Source organism: Stenella coeruleoalba (genome assembly GCF_951394435.1).
Source record: "Stenella coeruleoalba genome assembly, chromosome: 7".
NCBI lineage: Eukaryota > Metazoa > Chordata > Mammalia > Artiodactyla > Delphinidae > Stenella > Stenella coeruleoalba.
The window spans coordinates 109,005,786-109,018,676 of record NC_137153.1 but is presented as its reverse complement, the minus strand read 5'-3'; the positions used below and the strand labels follow the sequence as shown (position 1 = coordinate 109,018,676).

Sequence of the window (12,891 nt, the reverse complement as noted above, 5' to 3'; positions counted from 1 at the left end):
AAAGGTGCCTTTCTTTACCCCGAAATGCCCAGCACCTGTCACAGGAAAAGCCCCTGCTTTTTCTAAAAAACTATAATTAGAATGGAAAGAGTCAAGAGGAAATGTTGAGGGTTAGAAAGGGTAGTGAGGGTGGTGTTTATAGACAGTTCTGTCTTGTATTGGGTGGAAAGCTGGATTAGACCAGTTTCTGTAAACCTTTCCTCTCCTTAGGCCTTGCTGTCTATCTCATCTGTTGCCCCAGATTCTGTAAAGAGAGAAAGGGCAGAAGGAGAGAACGAATGTTTACTGAGATCCTGCTTTGCCCCAAACCCTGCGCCTGGCACTTGACACGCTTTATTGCAGTTGATTTTACAACAGCTGTTTGAGGCAGCCAGTGTTCCCATTTGAGTGGAAAGAAAACTGAGGCTCAGAGGAGTAGGAAGTCTTGCCCAGGTTGGTGACAGAACTGGGACTGGCCTGGTCTGAGCTCGCTCTGCCTTGCTCTGGAGTAAGTATATAGTTTGCCGGCTTTCTATTCTTGTATTTCTCACTTACAGTAAGGGGGCATTAAAAACGAAAGCAGACATATTGTCGGGAGTAAATTTTATCTCTGTGGCTTTAAAACACAAACAAAAACAATAATTCCATCAGTAGGGGAAAATTGCGCCATACTGCTGAGTATAAATTTTATTGCTACAGAGATACAAAGATGATAAATGAAAAGTTGGAACATTTGTTATTGGGAATATATTTTATTGGTGTAACTAAAGTGCAGCCAAACTGAATAATACCAGTACTTGTTAAAAATTGTAGTCAGCCCCTCGACGATGTATATGATTCAGACTGCAAAACAGAAATGTTTGATCTGGGCTGATAGGAGGGAGCCGGTGTATTTGCACGTGCTGGGTGGTGGAGGCGGGGGGAGGGGGAGGCAGTCGAGCGGGCCATTTTCTAGAGAAGTCTCTATGAAGCCCAAGGGCTAAAACATTTCCGGTGGTTAGTGGAAATTTGGGACTGGAAAAATCCTGTGTCCAAGGCTCAGGAGGGAAAAGCTTCTAGTACAGAAATCTTCCAGCCATGTATAATGCCCCTTGAGGAGTGGTGGAAGTGATTGTGAATCATTGTGAATTCCAGACAGTACTGATCAGGAAATGAGCTGAGGGAGTGGCGGCTCAGGACGTTTCATAGCAGTGATCAGGAGGTGACCGTGGTGGTCTTAGTTCTGGCCAGAGAGGATCCATTCTCAGCTCAGATGCCAGCAGAGGCGGTGGAACGAGGCCTCCTACAGCGGCGCAGCAGGGGCCAGTGCTGCGGTGGCCTCGGGGACAACAGGTCAGCAGGCAGCACTCAGATCAGAGAGGAAGGGCACCGCGCTACGGCCACCACATGTGTTAGCACATTAGTTCTAAGAGGTAATCATCTCATTTTTCAAATGAGGAAACTGAGGTGTAAGAGGTAATTTACCCAGAGTCACGCTGAGGACATAATAGAGTCAAAATTTGGAAGCAGATCTGTTCAGCCTCAGAGCCCCTGTTCTTTCTTTCCAATTGTTCACATTGAATTCCATTAAAATGATATCATGACACTGGGGCCTTCTGAAGGCTTATTGGTGAAAGGAAACAAGATATGAATAAAGTCTTTATTTGCAGGCGACTCATGTTCCAGGCAGCAAGGATGGCCCTCTTGACTTTGCATTGTTCTCAGTCAGAAATTCACATGGCCTGTGCATGTGAGTGTCTGATCACGTGGCCCCTGGTTGGAAAATGTTATATACCCTTAACGTAGGGCATGGGAGGCCGGTGGTGAATAGACTTACCCTTTTGCAGCTTTTCTGAAAAGCTAGCTTTAGGTGGAGCCGTCTCCTTCATCATTCTGCCTTCTGGAAACCCGCAGTCATTTTAGAAATCTGATGAGACCTGCCTCTGAGTCTGTGTCTCACAAATTCACATCCGGCGCTGTTTTTCGAGAACCAAAATGAAAGGCGTCTGTGGTCGTAGCGCTGTGTCTGGTGTTGGTGGGCCAGCCCCACCATGCTGGTCAAGCAGAGAGAATGTTCCACGATGCCCGGCGATGTGAAGTCTGCCTGTTATGTTGGAGGTGGTGGAGGGCGGGTAACCTCCTCTCCTCAGGCCCTCAGTTGCCGCTCGTGCTTGCCGAGTGGTCGTGCTGTGTTTGAGATGCTCCTCCCTCCAGTGGCAGAAGACCTTTACCTGCAGGTTTATTTTCGTTGTCTCCAGCTCCTTGCGCACTGGTTTGTCACACCAGCGCCCTGCCTTTCCTGCCGCCGGTGGAGGTGTGCTTTATCGGAAGTTTCGTGGTGGGGAATTCGGCAGTAGCTGTCGAGTGTCTTAAAAACGAGCTTATCCTTTAACCTAGTAATTCCCTTTCTAGGAGTTGACCCTAAGAAGATCACTGGATAGTATGCGAACTATATGTATATATCATATATATGTGTTTTATTTATTTATTTTAAAAAAAAATTTATTTATTTTTGGCTGCATTGGGTCTTCCTTGTGGTGTGCGGGCTTCTCATTGCGGTAGCTCCATCTTGTTGCAGGGCACGGGCTCTAGGCACACGGGCTTCAGTAGTTGTGGCACGCGGGCTCAGCAGTTGTGGCTCGTGGGCTCTAGAGCGCAGGTTCAGTAGTTGTGGCGCATGGGCTTAGCTGCTCTGCGGCACGTGGGATCTTCCCGGACCAGGGCTCGAACCCGTGTCCCTTGCGTTGGCAGGCGGATTCTTAACCACTGCGCCACCAGGGAAGCCCCTATATATGTGTTTTAATTGAGATGTAACTGGCATATAACATTGTGTAAGTTCAAGGTATACTGCACGGTTGACTTGATATATTTATATATTGCATTATCTGTGCTTTTGAATTACAAATCTTAATTTAAAAAAAAAAAAAGCTCAGCACAGGTCTGTGGGAGAAGTGACCAACAAATACTCTTTGTCTCTTTGGAGCGGTTGGAATCACCATCTGACTGTCACTCTTGTGCATTTTATGCCTTTGCCTCTTTTCGCAGCAAAGCAGTTGAGAGCCTCACCGCAGGGGGTGGCTCTGAAATTCAGCGGGTGAAGGAAGATGCTCAGAAGAAGGTGCGGCAGGTCGAAGAGCTCCTAACCAAGAGAATACTCCTTTTAGAAGAGGCAAGTCCGGACTTCCCTGGCCGTCCAGTGGTTAAGACTCTGTGCTTCCACTGCAGGGGGTGTGGGTTTGATCCCTGGTCGGGGAACCAGATCCCGCATGCTGCGTGGTGCAGCCAAAAAAAAAAGAGAGGCAAGTCTGAAAGCCCTGAGGAGAATGTGTTTCCTACAGCGGGTTCGTAACCGAGTGGGCAGAATTTTGTTCCTCTTGTCATAAACTGTCAGGGTTTCAGCAGGGAGAAGAGCCCCCCGTTGCTGAGCACCTCTTGCGCTCCAACCCTGGTCTAGGCACTTTGCGTATGGAATTTATACCCTTATACCCTGCGCGCTGGCCTTTATCGTCTCCATCCTCTAGATGAGGACACGGAAGTACAGAGAGAAATACTAACTAGTCCACGTTTAGTCCCGGATTTAAGTTACAACAGCTGATTTTACAGCCTGTGTCCTGACTGCAACACCACCCTTCTTTTTATCTAGTTTAGTTCCTTTACTTTACAGAAGAGGGAGCTGAGGCCTGAGGCCCAGAGAGGGGAGGCAACCCGCCTAACACAGCTAAGCCTGGAGCCAGGTTTCCTGACTCGTAGGCCATGCGTGGCCACGCAGCCCCTGTCCCCAGAGCCCAGCCTCCATCCCTCCATCCCTCCATCCCACCATCCCACCTGTGCCAACTGCCTGCTTCCTCTCGGGGAGCCGCTGTGTGTAGCTCTTCTTTCCCCCCATTCTCAGCCTGTGGTGGGAATCAGGACGCTCCTTGGCCAAACAACTTTATCTCCTAGATGTTGAAAAGCTTTCCTCCATATTAAGCTCGTCATCGAGTGATACCAGTTCCTTTTAATTCTTGATCTTTGAAGTCTGTTGTTTCTCTACCCAAAACCCTGATTCTTCTTAGCAGATAAGAGGAGAAATGACACCACAAAGCACTTCTAGATACAAAGAGCAGATTCATTTGTACTGTATTTTACAGCTTATAGTGGTCTTTTCCATTTGTCATGTTCACATCGGCCCCCTGGGGGTGTGTAGATCCTAGGTCCAAACTACAGACGAGACCGGCTCAGAGAGCTGCGAAACTTAGTGTTGGTCATAGCAGTAGAGCTGAAACCAAAAGGAGGGTCTGCTGAGCCTGAATTCTGAACTTTAGTTAAAATGTAATTCTGAGACTTCTAAGACACTTAATCTGTTGGTTCAGTCATCTTATTTTTCCCAGTAAGTGCTTCCCCAGGTTTTAGGGTAGCAGCGTGACTGACAGTACCGGGCTGAATCCCTGCTCTATCACTAGCTTGTCACCTTGGAGAAGACATTTGCCTTCTCTGAGCCTCTGCTGCTTCATCTGTGAAATGAGGCCAGTGGTGTCTGCCCTGCAAGGGTAATTGTAGTACCCGCAGTGAACTAACGATTTATGGGGGGCTTACCATGGCTGAGGCACCCTTCTCAGCCTTTTCATACACTGACTTAGTTTATCCCTTCAGTAAACGTATGAGGTAAATGCTTTTACTATCCCTTTTTAAGAACAAAAACAAAAACATGACACAGGCACAGAGTGGCCAAGTCACTTGGCGCAAGGTCACCCAGGTAGTAAATGCCAGGTGGTCTGACTGTAGAGCCTGCATTCTGGGCTGGTCTAGTCTCTCTGTCAGTATGTAACTTTCTAGGATTGAGTGAGGATCAAAGATAGTATAAGTAAAGCTCCTTGCTCAAAGCACCGTGGAGGGAAGGGCAGGGAAGAGGAAGCCAGCGTATTTTGAGCTTCCTGTGACGCAGCAGGCATTTGACAGTCTCCCAGCAACTCTTTGAGACGGTGGTTATCCCTGTTTTATAGGTTGGGAAACGGGCTCAGAGAGGTTAAGGGACTACTCAAGGTCACCCAGCAAGTAAGTGGTGGGAGAGCTGGCTTTTGAATCCAGCTCGATTTGCCTTTCATCTTTGTGATGCAGTCAGAGGCAGTGGCATGAGGGCTTGGAGACTCACATCTGCTATTCGGTCCCTTTCCTGAGCACCAGGACCTTTTTCCCCAACACAGACGCTGCCTGCGTGATTTAGGCAATTTCCTTTTTGGCTTCTCTGAGCTCTCAGGAAGAACATAAGAGTTTTTTACCACCTAAATCACCTTGGAGATACAGAAAATGCACTTTAGAGTTGTGTAGTCATTATCTTAAAAGTAGTGAGGGGGCAGTGGGGTGTGGGAAGAATTTGCGTGGAGATTATGGTGACTCCTAGGAATTTATGTATGTTTAGGTATCGAGAGGCACATTTCTCCTCGTTCTCATTGAAACTGTAAATATTGATCAGAGTTTTCAAAACCCCAAATACGGTTCTTGTAGAGTCTTTTCCATTGGAAATGCCTATTACTCTTCAGGATACAAGAGGGGAAAAGTGGCTGGTGAATGTATTTATTACTGATTCTCCCCATGTGTAGTACAATTCAGAGAGGGGAAATGTGCTGGAGAAGAAGTCATAAATATTTATATTTTAATCCAGTTTCCTTTCAAAGTGTTCCCAATTGTATTGAAAAATTGCATCAAATGCGTTTAATTTAACTCTAGGATGTGAAAGTCGCCCAAGCAGAGCTGGAAAAGGCCTTTGCTGGAACAGAAACAGAGAAGGCTCTTCGGTTAAGCTTGGAAAACAAGCTTTCAGAGATGAAGAAGATGCACGAGGGGGATCTGGAGACGGCTCTGGTCCTGGAAGAGAAGGACAGGTCTGGCTCTTACCCCTGTGATGCTCTGACATCCATTTATCTGGCAGCATGATCCAAAAAAAACGGAAAGAGTTGTTGCCTTCCTACCCTTTCCCCTTCTTTTTCTACTTGTTCCCCATAGTGAGAAAACTAGGGATAAAATCAGGGTGAAAGGGAAAGGAATAGGGTAGTGATATGAGGACAGAGATAGAATTAGTAGACAGAAGTTCATGCTGAAAAGTTCTACTCAGATACTAAATTTAGCATTCAGGTTTTGGCTATAAGCTTCCTGGTAGCCAAAGGAAAAAGGGAAAAACAATTTTGGTGGACATAAGATTCACATTGCTCACAAGACAAAGCAAGCTAGTACCTCAGGAGAAGCCCAGTTTTACTTGTCATTGTCAGAGAGACATTTCTCTTGTAGATTTTCCCAAAGGGAGTAGTAAGTGACTCCATCCCCACAGTAAAATAGTAGTGAATTTTTTGTGACCGTTTTCCATCATGTCTTTTAATGCAGGCTGAGGGCCCAGATTAGTACAGTGCGAGGGACCAAAACAATGTAGACCAAGTACAGAGCTCTTCAATGGTCCAGAAATAAAACATGTGCCGTTTGGTCCAGAGAAGTGCGTGGGCCATACGGCTTTTCAGCAATCTTAAATGCCCTTTATGTCTTGCAACCAAACTTTGAATCAAAACTGGTCAGGAGAGGGTGGAGGTTTTATTCTTTACCGTTTTTGCATTTTGATACTCTTGCCTTGCTTTGGTGGTTACTAAGTGGAAGGTTGAGTTAACTAAACAAAAGTGAGACTTCCGGCTAACCTCTGGCCCATCCATTGAAGAGCCAAACTAGTTTGGAAGTCGACAGAAATTGTTCTAAAGCGTGATCAAGGAACTGGAAGAATACAGCCTGGCCGAGTGTCCTGGTCTGGAACGGGGGCGGGGCGATAGGAGGAGCTGGGGAGAGGGAAGCTGGGGCAGGTCCTGTGGGCCTTTTGGTAGAGTTTGGGTTTTGTCCTCAGGGCATGTGAGGAGCCACTGAAAGGCTAAGGATGGGGGTGGGGGGAATGACAGGATCAGATATAAATTTCGAGCCCTCCCTCTGGCTGCCCCCTGGAGGATGGATTGGCAGGGGGGATGATGCTGAAGTTCAGATAAGAGGACCGAGGTGACAGAGCTCGGGTTGGGGAAGAGCAGGCAGAGACACTGGGAAGGTTGGACTGGCGTGATGGCTCGAAGGGCTTGATGGCTGCTGGACCTGTGGATGAGGGAAGAGGCCGCAGAGGTCCCCCCGACCCAGGTCCTGAGCGTGAGCAACCGTGGGATGGGAGGGCAGTTTGCCGAGTTTGTGGGAAAAGGGGAGAAAGAGGAGATGTTTTGGGGTGGAGGAGATGGGAAGATGAGCTTTCAGTTGGGACACATTGGGTTGAGGGATTGCAGGCACCAAGAGGAGAGTCCAGGAGATGCTGGGCCTGTGGAGTGAGGCCTGAATTAAAGGAGATGCAGGTTCATTCCTTCCCCAGCTGCTGAGCCTAGCCTCGGGCTGGGTGCCAGGAATGCAGAGGTGAACACTGTCTTCCTTATATGGAGCTCCCATGTGGGGGAGGAAACACGCGTTAAAAACAGAAAGTCACGATTGGTGCTGGAGGTAAGTTCCGAGTCTGGGCTGTGACAAAAGCCGGGGAGTGATCAGCTCTGCCTGGGTGTGGGGCAGGGAGAGCTTAGGAGAGGAGAGCTCTGGGCTTGGGGTGAGGCATCCTCAAAGGTGGGACGCGTGGCACCGTTTAGAGCAGCCTCGGTCCCTGTTAGCATACGCTGTAGAAGCTTGGTTGCCCATCGTTTTGGCAGACGGAGCCCTTTTGGGGAAGGGTTAATGCTTGCTGAGTACTGACTGTGGTCCGGGCAGTGGGGTCTCCATGGACGTGGGTGATCAGGTCGGGGCCTCCCTAAGGCTGCCTGCTCCTGGGGTCTCCTACTGGTCCGGCTGGGGAGGCACCGAAACGTGATGTGTCAGTCCTGCAAGTGCACCCGTCTCTCAGGGATAGAGGTGCCTCAGGCACGCTCCCGGCAGCCAGCTCTGGGTTTCTGCCCGCTCGCTTGGGTGTGGCCCTCTGTGGTGGAACTCTTCTGGGCCTAGGATCAGTGTGTTCCGTCCCTGAAGGCAGACGTGCCCCAGGAAGCTAAATTGAGGTCAGAGGTGTGAGTGAATTGGATGGAGCAGGGGCCCTTCGTCACGCCCTGGTGAGCTGGATCCAGGTCTGCCGCGTGACTGACCACCACTGCTGAGCAGGGCCCTCACCAGGACGGACGCTGCCCGTGTCCTGGCCTCCCGCTGCCCTTTTCAAAGGTACATGCTTTAGCTCCTTGATTTCCTTCAACTGGACCTTACAGCTAGTCCGTATCTCTAAGACAGTCAGCCTTGAGGAGCCCTGCAGGTCAGTATGGCCAACAGACATATTTTATTTGACCCAAACAGTACTTTGAAAAGATGGAATTTGTTGCCGATGTTAAAAAAAAACCAAACGCCTAATTTCACGTGAAAGTCTAGATTTCCAGCTTCTCTTGAAAACCTGGAAGGCGTGGCAGGACTGGGCCAGGGTCTTGCTGGACTGAGGCTTCTCTCTTAGGCGGGCTGGTGCACTAGGCTGGCGACAGTCCCCACAGGCCTTCCCTGCTCATTTCCATCCCTATCTAGAACTTGCTTTGAGGTAACTAAAGCAAATCAATTTTATCGAAGTATAAGTTGCACGCAGCACGACACATCCATTTTAAGTGTGTAGTTTGGTGACTTTTTACCTCTCCAGTTGACTGTGTGATGATTTCAAAGTTGAACCCCTAGAGGGCAGTCTTACTCCTCCGAGTTTTGCGGGGCACCGCGCTGGTGCTGCCCGGTTCCCTCTGTACCCAATTATTTTAGTCCTTTTGGGGCGCCATAACAAAATACCACAGATTGGGTAGCTTACAAACAACAGAAGCTTATTTCTTACAGTTCTGGAGGCCGAAAGTCCGAGATCAGGGCGCCAGCATGGTTGGGCGACCGCCCTCTTCCAGGTCGCAGACTTCTTATTGTGTCCCCACCTGGTGGAAGGGTGGGGGTCTTTCTGGAGTTCCATCTGTGCTGCCATTCATGCGAGTTCCACCCTCAAGATCTTATCTCCTCCCGAATGCCCCGCCTCCTAATCCTGTCACCTTTGGGGGTTAGGATTTCAGTACAGGAATTTTGGGTGGACACAAATTTTCAGATACTCAAATACGCATTGCTAGGCGCTTTAACTGCTTTTAGCTCACTCCTCACCTTCGCCCTGGGAGCTCGGGAAGCTCTCTCAGACTTCCAGGCCTTTGCTCTTTCTACCCTACTGAGTTGCTTTCTAGGCTTAGCTGCAGAGACTCTTCTGAGAGTCCTTTGACAAAATGCTAATTGCTCAGTGTTTTAAAAAAAATAATTATAGCCATATAGCCACTGTTATTTGTTGAGTTCTGCCACGTGCCTGGAGTTGTGCAGCGTTTTAAATAGCTTATCTCCATTCCACAGAAGCAAGCTACGGCCACTTTATAGCCGAGGCAGTGCAGGCTCAGAGAGGTTAAATGACTTGGCCGTGGTCAGGGGTAATTCGGTGGCCCGGAGAAGGGTGTGTTCAGCTCTTCCTGAGGAGGGCCTCTGGGGTCTTGAGGGGATGTAACGCCTCACTGGCGGTGGCGGGATGAATGGGTGTTTATCAGGTGGATGCAGGAGCAGAGGTGTGAAGGGCATTCTGGGTAGAGGGCGTGGTGTGCGCAGGGCAGCCCAGCTCCTGGACAGGCGTGGGAGGGAGGCTCTGAGAGCCAATGAAGAGGGTGTCCGTTTCCTGTGAGAGGCGCGACGGACGTCGTCAGCAGCACCTCTGATCTACTAGGCCCTAAAAGACAGGGCCGCGATCGCCTTGCTGAGGAGTTTGGCCTTTATTTTGGAAGCCAGTCTGTTTTAGACTTGGCCCTGGGAAGCCTTGGCAAGACGCTCTCTGGTTTTCACGCTCACTGGAACCATTCTGCTTTACTGGTCATGTTTGTTGAGTCTCACTGACAGATTCCTTAGGGAGAGATTTCTTGCCCCTCCCCACCCCCCGCCCCCCAAATTCATAATCCACTGCTGTCGATGGTGGGGGCCAATGAAAGTCTTTGAGCGGGAGTGTGACTTGATGAGACCGTAGTCTGGCAGCTCAGAGGATGGATTGACCAGGGCCGGGCTGGAGGCGAATTCTGGCCCCAAATCTCCCACCTGCAAAATGTGGTTCCGTTTATGTTCGATCGTTGGACGCGCCTACTTTGAAGATGTCTGGCCCTGTTACCTACCTCCTCCTGCTACACTGAGCTAAGAGAACAGCTTAGAATTAATATTTAAATTTTGTTCTCTTTCAGACTGATTGAGGAGTTGAAGCTGTCTTTGAAGAGCAAAGAAGCTTTAATTCAGTGCCTGAAAGAGGAGAAATCTCGGATGGCATCTGCAGATGAAAACGTGTCATCTGGAGAGCTCCGAGGACTTCCTGCTGCTCTGAGGGGAGATGAGGAGAGAGGGACCGAGGTGAGGTGACGGGACATGGCGGGGGACTTTAATTAGCAGACCTGATCCCCCTGTGGGAAGTGGATGCACATTCAGTCCCCAGGGTTCGCACACAGTGGCCTTCAAAATATTAGCTCCCTGTTGTCTGCTGAGGAATTACCAGAAAGCTCCTTTGTCAGGGGCCCTGGCATTTCTTTTATCCTTCCAGTCTCGTGTTCATGTAGAGTCGGTTGAAAAAAAACAGTCCAGGGACTTCCCTGGTGGTCCAGTGGTAAAGAATCCGCCTTCCAATGCAGGGGATACGGGTTTGATCCCTGGTCAGGGAACTAAGATCCCACGTGCCTTGGGGCAAATAACCCCGCAGCTACTGAGCTTGCGCACCTCAACTAGAGAGCCCACACGCCCTGGAGCCTGCGTGCCACAACTAAGACCCTATGCAGTCACGCAGCCAAAAAAAAAAAAAAAAAAACAAAACCTTTAAAACAAACAAAATAGTCCACACCTGCACGCCTCTGTTTTCCTATGGGTTAATTTGTCGATGCCCGGGGACTTTATTTGCACCCACTGGGTTTGGTTTGTCTCTGTGGTTAGAGGCAGACTTGAGGCCACCTTCGGTTGGAAACTTCAGAGGCAGCGGGGAAGGGAAATAACTTGTATCGGGCCTGGCAGCACTCGAAGGGTGTCAGCATGCACCTCAATTAATCCTGGCACCTTGCAAGGCAGAGATCACGGTCCCCTCGTCGGGTAGAGAAACACGCTCAGACGCGTCGTGATATTTTCCCAGGCTCCAAGCGGTGGGTCGCTGGTAGAGACCCCAGAGCCCTCCTGGACCCCTGCCCCCCCTCCCCCAGGCCACCTCCATGCCCAGCTGTTTTGAAGTGGGTGGGCAGGCCTGGAGGTGCAGGCCGGCCTGGTAGCGGCTTTCTGGTCCTGGTTGGACCCAGGGTGGCTGCCGTGTATGGTCCCTAAACACCAGGGGACGACTCAGCGCTCATGGACTGTCTCAGTCGCTTTGTGGAGCAGGGTCTCCTTTGTCCCGACCACAGCAGCGAACCCTCCGGCCCCCCCGGCTAGTTGTTGGCTGTGATTAGCCCACGTCTGCTCCTCCTTCCGGCCCTTCTCGCCCCGCGGGCGCTGTGCTTCAGTGGCTTTTGCGCCGTCCCGTAGCTCTTTGGTTCACGCTCCATGGGGCTGGTGGCCAGCCCGTGCGGGTTGCTTGTCTTTACCTTTTCTTAACTCGGGTGCATTTCCGGGGAGACAGAAGGAGTGGATGATTGTTTTCATGAGCTCCTCAGCAGTGGGGTGGGGAATAGAAAGTAAATGCAGTGCTCATTCTAACCGTTCTGGGGAGGCTGCTGGATTGCGGATCCCTTCCGAGCACCAATGAATGCCTTTTCTTAGGCTGCACAAGTGGAGGAGGAGAAGGAGAGAAATCGCTTTGAAGAGAGGATCCAGGTATGTTGACACAATTTTTACAGACGTATTGAGGATTTATCCCTGCCTCTTGCTTTCTTCTGAGTGCAACAGATAATCCTGTGTGACAGTAGCTGTCACTCGTTGAGTCAAGCTCTAGGTGTGTCAGAGGGGAGGGTTTCGTAGCCTTCACGATAACTCTGGAGTAGGCGTTCCCATTTTGCAGATGTAACACCTGGGGCTCAGAGAGGTGAGGCTCCATCCCCAGGGTCACAGAGTTGGAAGAGGTGTAGCAAGGATTTAGACCTGCCAGGCCAATCGCAGAGCCACTGCTGCAGGGTCCCCTAGTCACAGCGGCCGCCATTTGTGTAGCGCCTGCCAGCGTAGAAAGTGCTTTCACGTCCATTATCTCATTTGATTCTCACAACAGCCCGGGAGGGAGGCAGCGGTGAATATCTTTAGAAATGAACTCAGACTATAAATGTATATATTCGGTCTCCATCAAACCAAATTCTCTGCTGGCTTTTGTAGCATTAAGGAGTGAAATTAATGATCTGTCATTTCCCCCAAATAACCTGCTACGGTTTCAAAGGCTCTGCTGTGACTGTATTCAGATTCCAGAAGGCATTGGAGTCCTTTCCACGGGAGTAGCTGTCATCGTCTTAACTGATCTGATCCCCTTCCTACACCCAGCCCTGTTGCCGCGAGCGGTAAAGCAGTAACTTGGAGCTGATGCCACGATTCTCAGCTCTACTTGGAAACATTAATCACAGGTTGACAGGAATGATAGAATAACTGCGTTTGAGTGTGCTCTTAAAGTTATATTTACAGTGCATTTTGGTTAAAATGCATCAACTTAGTGAATCTTTTTCTAATCTAATTTAGGCACTTCAGAAGGACCTGAGAGAGAAGGAAAGAGAAATTGCTACGGAAAAGAAAAATAGTTTAAAGAGGGATAAAGCCATTCAGGGTCTAACCATGGCACTAAAGTCGAAGGAAAAAGAGGTATGTCTGATACACCTGAAGTGAGACTTTTCTCTATTAGCTTCTGTGACAGGCCTGTCTTACCCTGAATTTTTAGCTTTAGGTAAAAAGTTTATAAGAGAGGGAGGGAGGGAGACGCAAGAGGGAAGACATATGGGAACA

The 12,891-nt window shown here is 49.5% G+C and overlaps 1 protein-coding gene across 5 annotated transcripts in view; it reads left to right on the top strand.

Moving 5' to 3' along the window:
• Window positions 1-12,891, top strand: part of CDK5RAP2 (CDK5 regulatory subunit associated protein 2) — a 181,320-nt gene that overhangs the window by 39,083 nt on the left and 129,346 nt on the right. For 4 of the 5 annotated variants that reach the window (XM_079927833.1, XM_079927831.1, XM_079927832.1 and 1 more), the window contains exons 6-10: window positions 3,004-3,127; window positions 5,665-5,819; window positions 10,191-10,353; window positions 11,734-11,787; window positions 12,631-12,750. In XM_079927833.1, coding sequence (XP_079783959.1) covers window positions 3,004-3,127; window positions 5,665-5,819; window positions 10,191-10,353; window positions 11,734-11,787; window positions 12,631-12,750 — 616 coding nt within the window. Of the gene's footprint in view, window positions 1-3,003; window positions 3,128-5,664; window positions 5,820-10,190; window positions 10,354-11,733; window positions 11,788-12,411; window positions 12,519-12,630; window positions 12,751-12,891 lie in introns of those variants that run through there. The other variant, XM_079927834.1, reaches the window with a different exon arrangement.